This window comes from Pygocentrus nattereri, chromosome 25, assembly GCF_015220715.1.
Source record: "Pygocentrus nattereri isolate fPygNat1 chromosome 25, fPygNat1.pri, whole genome shotgun sequence".
NCBI classification, from domain to species: Eukaryota; Metazoa; Chordata; class Actinopteri; order Characiformes; family Serrasalmidae; genus Pygocentrus; species Pygocentrus nattereri.
Genome location: NC_051235.1, coordinates 26,571,307 through 26,581,695, shown reverse-complemented (window position 1 = coordinate 26,581,695; position 10,389 = coordinate 26,571,307). Strand labels below are relative to the sequence as shown.

General features: G+C 43.9%; 1 protein-coding gene across 1 annotated transcript in view; it reads right to left on the bottom strand.

The window, feature by feature from the left end:
* The window catches only part of mindy2 (MINDY lysine 48 deubiquitinase 2), a 65,171-nt gene extending 55,750 nt beyond the window's left edge, over positions 1-9,421 (bottom strand). The window contains exons 1-2 of the mRNA XM_017711651.2: positions 8,651-9,421; positions 5,134-5,191 (exon numbers count right to left, since the gene is read on the bottom strand). Of these exons, the coding sequence (XP_017567140.1) occupies positions 5,134-5,191; positions 8,651-9,421 (829 nt within the window). The remainder of the gene's footprint in view (positions 1-5,133; positions 5,192-8,650) is intronic.
* Between the last annotated feature and the right edge of the window lie 968 nt (positions 9,422-10,389).

Genomic DNA, 10,389 nt, shown 5'->3' with positions numbered 1-10,389 from the left:
AGAGTGAGACTGAGAAATGTGAAAGAAATCAGAGAAAGAGTTCACACGCACTGAGAAATCTGATTACTGAGCTAAAATCCAGCTTATTGGATTTCTTAATCAGATTTCTATACCCTACTCCAATCTAATAAATCAGAGTGCTGTTGACATGACCATCTGAATACTAAGATAACTGCAGAAATCTGATTATGACTGGATTTTTGCCAGACAGTGATTAGGTTGGAGTCTTCCTTTAAGTGGCAGCACTCTCAATAACCACTGGGCCTCTCAGAAAACCATGCCGGGAACAGAAGAAATCAGAAGGCTTAGCAACAGTGACACTGGAGTTTCTCTCAGTACACCGTGTGTGTTATTCTTACTGTAATGAGACACCCCTGTTCCTCCATTCCCCCTGCCCCAGGTTACGGCATGGACGCAGTGCCAGGGCCTATGAGGGTAAAAGGGGGGCATCAGGGCAGACTGGAAAGAGGAATCAAGTTTCTGTGATGTTACTCGGGGAAAGACACTCGGGCATTCCCCCGATCTGGTGCTGTCCATCAGCACCTGACCACACGCCACTTAAAGGGGAATTTCACCAATTTTTCAAAATATCTGCATAATTCAGTGGTTGAAATGTAAACAAAGTCACTCAGAGTGGTTTGATGCGAAATGGCTCATTTGACTGATTCATTTACAGTGGTGGTGATCGGAACCAGGGGTCCTTCTTTGGGGACTATTTTCTCTTAGAACACCCTTAAATGTATCCCCCCGCCATGAACAGATTAGAATAAATTACGTTTTAGGCCCAAACGTCTCCCAAAACTACCGCAAAACAACTCGGACATCAGGCGGGGTATTCCAAGCCATTTGTCATGTAATAACTTTCTGTGATTTAGGGCATCATATACCTTCAAAAGAGGGGGATGACATTTATTATCGCCACCAAGAATTCTTTGGTGATCTGAAGCTGAACTTTCCTCGTTCCACCTTGAATGGTGCAGCAACCTCGGGTACCAGAACGTAACTGCTGCACCATTTAAGGTGGAATGGGAAATTTCGGTAGGTAGCGACCGAGACATCAGCGCATTACTAGCGATTTTTATGCATGTTGTGAAGGAAATGACCATAAAAAGCTATTACGACGGTTCTCTTACAATACGGCGGCATGTAAACAGAGAAAATACTCACATTTATGTGTCTCTTTGGTCGCCTATGCAGCCGTCTTGCCGACTTTCTGTGATTTAGTTTTTAGAAGCCTTAAACTCTACAGACGTCTGGTTCCCATCACTACTGTTGTGAACAATTCTGACTTACTAAGCTTATTTAGTAACTCTAGAATGAAGCACTTTGCACCACGCTACTCTAAATGACTGTGCTTACATCTTAACCCTTTAATCATGCAGAATGTTTGAAGAAACGGTGGTTTTCCGAAGGTTCAGCCAAAAAATCTGCCCCTTACTTCAAACGTAGCTCATCAGCACAGACATGCTTGGTGTCTGTAGTTTGCTTCTTTAGCTTTGCACTGAAGCTACAAGGCCCTTAAAAAAAAAAATTAATGAAAATGTTGAATATAATTTAAAATGTCATGTCAAGTGGTTCCACACAGCTGTGTTAAGTAGCTTTTAAGATGCACAACTGGGTAAAATGTGCTCAGTGAATTAAGATTAATCAAACACGAGTGAGTTCTAATTAACCGGAATGATTTATTACAGGGTAACTCGTGCTCACAGTCAACAACAGCGTAGCTGGGTGGGGTATAATAACAGTGGAGTATAACAAAGATGTACACATAATGGAAAGTAGGCACCATGAAGAGGGGGGGAATAAAATATGTAAAACCATATACCAATAGCAGATGCCAGGAGCCAACAGGAAAGATGCTGAGTTTTATTTAAACAGTAGAGCAAGAGAGGGAGTGTGTTATCGTGAAATAACACATGACCTCGAGTGTTCTTCTGGATGAAGGAGCAACAATTCCCCAAAGACACACGCCAACATCTTCCCAGAAGAGTGGAAAATGCTACAGCTGCAAAGGGGGGACCAACTCCATATTAACACCCTAGCTTAGAATGGGATGGCAAAAGCTCCTGTAGGTGTAATGTCTAGGTGTCTCAATACTTTTGTCCATGTAATCTATGCTGTATAGGGAATTACTGCATAACATAATAACAACTCTGACGTTAATCTGTTATTAATCATTAACATTTCAACGTTTGAATGCTGGTGTAGCTGACAAGCAAAGGAAGCTTCTAGCCATCAGTTTAGCAGCAGAACCGCATGTTTAAATCGTCACATAATTGCCTCAAACTGTGTTGAGTAAAGGAACCGTTCTGGCCTAAAAGCTGCATTTGAGCGTTGTCTGCTGTGTTACGCGGTATTCAGTAGAGCAGCACTGCATCCCTCAGCCTTATTGGTTTGACAGAATTCTGCATATTTTATATCACTTTCTTGCTTTTCTACACTTTATGACTGTTACAACAATACCCAGCATGCTTTACACAAATACATCACGCAACTATTGAGAATCCCTGTGACGCCAACCAATCCTGACTTCCACTGAGCTACTGGCAACAATACAACCAAACCAGCAGTCGTATCAGGCCCAATCCCATTTCTCATTTTTACCCCTACCCCTTGTTTTCGAGTGTAACCCTCCCCCTTGAAACTGAGTTACAAGGGGTAGTGGTTGAAATCTTGCCCCTATAAAATGGGACGACCCTTCAAGAAGCGGACACGTCATCAGTTGTCGTCAGCGACTTTTACGTAAACAGATGAGACGAGGTTTTCCGGCCGTTTCCAATAGGCCGCCTCCAGCTCTGTCAATCAATCAAATGAGTCACGGAACAAAAAAAGAGCACAAACCAAAAAACTACATCACTTCATTAACAGCTACTAGCGCTGCTCTGTAGGCGACCCTGCCGGTCTGCAGTGACAGCAGAGGAGGAGAAAGTTCAGCTCCTCACTGCTTAAATACATTTATGTGTCTCTTTGGTCGCCTATGCAGCCGTCTTGCCGACGATTCGCACAGCATTCTGGGAACGTTCTCATAACTCTCCGTTTGTAGTGCGCCTCTGAAAATCTCCGTTTGAAGGGCCATGTAGCCCCAACACTTCACCCTACCCCTCCATCTCAACGACAATCGGGACAACCCTACCCCTAGATGTGAACGTGCAAAACGGAGGGGTAGGGCTCAGTGTTAGGGCCAAGGGGTGAAATGAGACTGGACCTTACTCTCATATCCATGACGCAGACCAAGACATGTTTTCAACCCTTAGGATGAGGGAAAAAGGAGCCACACTGAGGTGAGAGGTCTAGACAGCAACTTAAATGGCTGATTTTAGCTTCTTGTCCCAGATATCTGAGGGGTCATTACGGTCATTTGATTAATGCGTTCTCTCCATTATAACAATGAAATGAAGACCGTTACTACAGGCATACAGCTCCGATACATCTGCCATCTCCTTTCACCAGCTAAAATAAACAAACAAACAAAAACTCTCCACAGAGCAGATGCAGATGTTTTTCCAGAGGTTCCTCCCACCTTCTCGACACATCAGAAAGGGGTTCTACTAGTCTTTAACCCAGAAATTCTGCCTCTAGAGACCACCACTACACACACTTGAAAAAAAATTGGATCTTCAAGGGTTCATTACTTAGTTATGTAGAAGCATGAACACTCATGACCCAAGCGTTCAAAAATCGATGGAGAATGCTTTAGATGGCTCTACACTCACCGGCCACTTTATTAGGTACAGTCAAGGTGTACAGTACAGGTGGTCAAGACAACTTGCTGAAGTGCAGGCCGAGCATCAGAACGGGGAAGAAAGGTGATTTAAGTGACTTTGAACGTGGCGTGGTTGTTGGTGCCAGACGGGCTGGTCTGAGTATTTCAGAAACTGCTGATCTACTGGGATTTTCACGCTCAACCATCTCTAGGGTTTACAGAGAACGGTCCGAAAAAGAGGAAATATCCAGTGAGCGGTCAGTTGTGTGGACGAAAATGTCTTGTTGATGTGAGAGGTCAGAGGAGAATGGGCAGACTGGTTCAAGATCATAATAAGGCAATAGTAACTCAAATAACCAACCAAAACCTCTGAGGAACGTTTCCAACACCTTGTTGAAAGTGTGCCATGAAGAATTAAGGCAGAAGGGGGTCCAACCTTTTACTAGCAAGGTGTACCTAATAAAGTGGCTGGTGAGTATATATGGAGTATATATCTGTCTCGTTACAGCACCATAAATGGTCCTTTTACTGTTACAAGCTTGACATCATAACAATCGCAGAACCCGTTTTAGGTGCTACAAAGAACTCTTTTCAAAAAGACCCCCAGACACAACAGATTCTCCATCGAGCTGAAGAACACTTGCACGGTGCAAAGCAGCCTTTAATCATGCAAAGGGTTCACTGAGTGGTCACGGTTCTAAATAGAACCATTTTCTTTATTAAAGAACCACAAAGAGCCATCTGTTTTTTTAAGAGTGTAGCATGCAAGTAAGAGATGGAGAGATGGTTAGAAACACTGCAGTGTGCCTGATCTCTAATACTTTCACTGGATACCAGACAAACAGACGAAACATTAGTCGATTTTTCGACGGCATACGTTATTAGTCTCATAGCTCCATTCGCGGCAGCGGAGGTGCTGATGGGCCCTTTCAAACAGATGGTTTACGAGGACAGACGAGAGCTGCAGGACTGACAAGGGAACACAGCGCTGCGCTTCCAGCATGAAGGCTCAGCTCCTCACGTAGCAGAACATACAGAACGTGTCCCAGCAGGGAGCTCACAGAAAAACGACACAACACCATCCTGTAATTCTGACAACCACACAGCCTAAAGCCAGAACTGCGGCCCTGGAACAAACTAGCAATTAGTGAGAGGAACCTCCAGGCAACTTTAAGCATATCCAGACTTTTCCAACCCATTCGCTTGACTGTTCCTTAACCCACATGCTAAGAGATCTGCAACTCAGAATATTTCATCTCCTCATCAATGTCTGTAAACCGGCCTAACTGGACCACAGTGCAGATGTGACGCGCTCAGGGAAGTTCGAGAACAATCGTAGCACATACACTCGTTCACAAGTGCTATTTCGGTTCATATCAAAGATTCAGCAGCAAAATAAGACAGAATTATTCAAATTCATTAATATTCACCCAGATACTCCATCAGCTGCTCCGCTGTTATGATCTCCATCATTGGCGGCAACTTGACCTGAAGGAGAGAAAAGAGAAAAGAAGAGAAATGTGGGTCACTGAGGGAGATTTCAACCCTGTTCCTAAAGCAGCGGCGTGCAGACCTCCCCTGTGTCTCACTTCAGGAACAATGCACTATATAAGAGCCTCTACCGGGGCCCACACTTCAGTTTCTCACCCTCCCAACTACGTAAGTGTTACCAGATCAACTTTATTGTTACTTTTTTTACTGTCGTATTTAAAAACAACAGTAAGCTGGGGGCCAAGAGGGTTAAACACACCTGATTCAACGCACTGGATAACTAACAAGGCCTTCATTAACTGAATTCAGAGCATTAGACACGGGAAAATGTAAATGTCTGCAGAGCTGCGGCCTGGAAGGAGACCAGCCTGACGCACCTGATCTGAGGGCCTGATTAATGTAGGGTAGCATCCTCTCAAACTGAGCATCTAAATGTTCAGCACTAAATTGTAAATGCCAAAGAACCTCCTAGCACTGAACCACACCTACGTTAGCAGCTGCCGTCAGCAAGGCTTAGATGCTTGGTTACCGTTAAGCTAGAAACATTTTGAAATCCTTTGCTGCACATTGCGAAAAGTTTAATCCCTATATTGTTGCATAGAAATTTAGACACTGCATAACAATAATATCTCTTGCTTGAAACCTTTAATATCTGAAACTGCCGCTTCCTCTGAAGATCCTTCCGTTATGTATTTCAGCCTGCGCCGCTGAGCACAGCACGCAAGGCGAATCTGGTAGACAGAATTAACAGAACACTGCAGTACGTTTAATGTTCCCGGCGTAAACACAGCGCGTCATCAAAGTGGCCATCCATGGATTAATTTCAGATTTTACACACTACTAAAAATAGCTAGTACACTATTTTGATGCTTGTTTGTATTTAACATTTGTTCAATGCACAGTTGACGCTGAAATGTGTGCTGTCGCAAAGAAAGCAAATAATAATAAGATCCATAATTATTATTATTGGTATTATTATTATTGTTATCATGATCTACTATATGATCTATATTTCTTATAACCAATGCATTATGCGCACTCGTACCACATGGCATTACTATACTGTCTGTGTGTATTTAAAACATATCACACAGTTCATGTTCAGAACCTACACTACAAAAATGAGCCTGTTTTGAATCCGTTGTTTCTGTGATGTCACGAGAACTAATTTACATATATTCGCCTATTCTGCCTACAGCACTTTAGCTCCGCCCATCCCAGTTGATGTTATAAGGAGCAAACCTCCATACATCAGTCTTAAAGTCTCAGCAACAAATACAGTAACATCTGTATCATTCTAAAAGATAAAACGAGGTCGGAAAAGACGGTCAGGTAAAAATTAATTAGGACTTTCTGGTACATAAAAACACAAAAGTTAGAAGTGGACATCAAGGGAAAGGAAAATGTAGGATATTGACCATTTTGATAAAAAAATTAAAGTTACCATAAAATAAACAACACAATAAGATTAAGCTACAAAAAACATTGTCAGTTAATAGCAAGAGCAAATTATTGGTGATATTTATATAAATGTAAAATCTAATTCAAATAAGCTGCTAAAGTTTCAAATGCATCTGTACATCGATGGGACACAGAGTAAAGGCTGCTTCGCCAAATTCAGGTTTTACCATCTGAATATCAAAATGAATGTAACCGTAAAACCGTTGTTAGTTAAATGAAATGCAGACAAATGTAAGGGAAGCTGACCAATAAAAGCTGAAAACACTCCCGTATTTGCCTTTGCAGTAACTTCCAAAACCAAATCGCCCTCCTGCGCATTTTAGCGCACATACGTCACCCCAGTAAGGGCTTCAAAACAAGCCAATTAGTTGGATCAGGAGCATCAAAGCAGGGCAAACAGTGAAAAAAGGACCAGTCTAGTCCAGGACCAGGACTGGAACCACAGTCTTAAAGGCTGCACCTGTAGAGCTCGCAGCAGCGAGTTCAGGCCTGGAGGGCTGCCGCGTCGGCTCCCGCAGGCCAGACTCAGACTAGTCGTTCCCATCAGGGTAGTGTGCTTAAGACCCGTCCCCGTGGTGGCAATCATCTCCACAGACCGTGGTGAGCTCTCAAAAGCAGTAGTGTGAGGCTGAGAGACACGGAGCCTCATTTCGAAGATTAAAGAATGAACGCTCGAAAGGAGCCTCTGCGGCCTGCCAGCTAGCCGTCAAACGCAGTAATTAAACGTTATCTTTATGATGCAAATGAGTCGAAGGCAGAATCCCAGAACGTGGCCCTGGTTGTGACCGTGCAGGGACTGCTTAGCAGAGCCACACGGGAAACCAGAGGCTAGCACGACAGAAAAATAACATCTTTTAAACAGCTAGAGGAGCAGAACCTGTCAAGAGGAAAATCTGATCAAATGCAGCGCACGCCGTTTCAGGGTCTGATTACATTTCCAGACTCCAAAAGGCTGCCAATCTCAAAAAATCATTAAAAAAAGAGGGGCTGGAATGAAGAGAGGCATAAAGAGACGCCTTTTCTGCTCTTTTTCATAATTATAAGCCGTTCAAAGTCAGCGACAGCGGAATGATTCAGGATGTGCTCCGCTGAGTATTAAATTGCGTGCCAACGGTGGAAGGAAACGAACGTTCCTTACATGGACCTGAATTCAGATTTATGAACTTTCTGCAGTTTAATCATGACAGAAACTAAACGTGTTTTGACATAAAACCGAGGAAGCCATTTAGTTACTATCCGAAACGAACAGTGAACCTGCAGGTGCCCGCGTGAATCGGACGTTTTCTTTGGGGTACTATTTTGCCTTACAACACCCTGCGTGTGCCCTTTTACCATGAATGGATTTGAAAATATACACATATTTAAGGCAAAATCTTCTCACTACCTTAAAATAATGTCTGAGGCATCAGGCGGTGAATTCGCAACCACTTCACGCGCCAACTTGAGGGAGCTTTTAGAGAAATCAAGTGCTTGAGACGTCTGGTTCCTATCGCCACCACTGTGAGGAATTCTGACTTTGTACATTTCTCTAAAACGGAGCATTTCACAAAAAAAAAATCTGGAAGACTTTGTTTACACTGTTATAACATATTTATGCAGAACTTTGGAAAACAGCAGGAGTTCTCCTTTAACAGACTACTGTTTTGATCGCCCCCCTAGTTGTACAAACGCATGGACAAGGCGAGGACTCGGAACAAACAGCAGGGCTGAAAAGTTATTCCTGCATTAGCTCTGCAAGTGTTGCGATCACATCAGGTCTGCTTCTGTATTCGCGCGCTGCAGCTGCAGGGCTGTGACTCGTCCAGTAATCTCAAACAGACTTGGTTATGTGGCTTCTGACACTGTATGACCAACCGTTCAAGCTCACTTATAGGATGCAGCACAATCCAGTTGATTTTTTTCCATAAACAAGAACCTTGGGTGGATCAGTAGTGAAACCTAGGAGAGAGATGTTTTTAAAAGCAACACTCAACAACCATCACGCCCTCAATTTACCTTCCAGGCCAGCAGAAGGACATTCATAATGGCCAGCAAAGGGCAGGGCCCGTTCTCGTTCTGGGTGATGATGGGTGTGTTCTCCTCTTTCCACCTGATCCATTTGATGTGGTATATGGACTGTCCAGCTCCTCGGTCCTTGCAGCAGGCCACCTTTTTCTCTTCCCCAACAGCTGAGGATGCCAGACCCCTTTCCTCCTCCAGGCCTTCTCCGTTCACCTCCGAGCTCGGGCAGGAGTTCAGGATGGAGGAGGAGTCCAGGGAATCTGGACTGGGAGATGGTTCACTTCCACTGACCAAAGGGCCAGCAGAGGCCGGCTCAGAGAACTCCTCCACCAGCGCCTGGCCTCCATGGTCCATCCCGTCTGACTGGATGTCTCCAGCCCCCACATCAGGCACAGCGGGCTCCACTCTGCTCTCTCTGGTTTGTTTGGACTCTAACTGCGTGGACTGAGCTGAAAGGACCTGGGCTGGTCCACCAGAGGCCCCGGCTGGCCCGCACCCCGGCCCGTTGCTGCACGCCTCACCGGATTTCCCAGCTCCAGGCAGCGGGGCCTCGGCCTGCGTGAAGCCGAGGTTGGGTGAGCCTGGCTCGGCCACTCCGCCGCCGTCCTTCCGCTCCGTCTGCTGGTCCCCGCCGGGACTCTCCCCCGCGCACAGATCCTTCTTCCCAGCACCTCCGGCCGCCCAGACCTCCCCAGGCTCCGCCGGGACGGTGGCGCACACCGAGCTCCCGCCGGAGTCCCGGTGCAGGTTCGCATTTTTCTCCATTTCGGGCTTCAGCACTGCGGCTCCGCGCTCAGCTCCATCCGCGCCATGACACCGCCACCGCCGAGTCTGACGTCACCGCGCACCGGACCCGCCCCTCCCTCGCCGGAGCTCCGACCGGCCAGCGCGCGGGACACAGAAATAAATAAAACCCAAACCGGCAGATTTCCTCACTATTACTAACGTTTTCTTTAAATATAACACAGCAAAAAAGGAAATAAATGACAAAATTATTCTAATATAATTTATAAAATTAATATAAAACATAATATAGAAAATTGCATTATCTCTCTTTTAACCTGATCTAATCAGTGAAAATCTATATATTTCTTAAAGATATACGATATGATAATGTGATCAACTTTTCTACTTAAGTATATGATAACGGTCTAAAATCATATAAGAAAATATTTCATCGTGTTGTAACAAGAAACGTTATAGCGGTTCTACAACAAATATCGCAGCAGTTTAAATAGTTAAATAAACATATTTTCTTTTATATACATTTCATTTAAATATCGGTTGATGAAAATCAAAGCCTCTTACTTTCTAAAACGTGTGTAGCACAACAATGACGAGCTACTCATATTTCATTAAAGAAGTGACATATGACGTCACCGTCTGACACGTTTATAGTACATAATGAAATAAAACGGAGTTTTATGTTTATAGGATTTTTATACCATTGTCATCATGTTGTGACAAAGACGTCAGAGACGACGATCACTGTTTTGCATATTAATAATAATAATAATATGATGACGTTGTTTCTTATTTAATATTTTTACGTGTCGTGTGGAAAATATTCTGTGTTGTATTGTACAGTTGTGGGAATATAAAGGTTATTTATGTATGTATTCGTTTGTTTTAGAGAATTTTTAAATGTATTTTTATTATTTATATATTTTTTATTACTATTATTAACTGTTTTTTGTTTTTTTTTGGGGGGGGGTGGCTCTAAATGTGCTCTG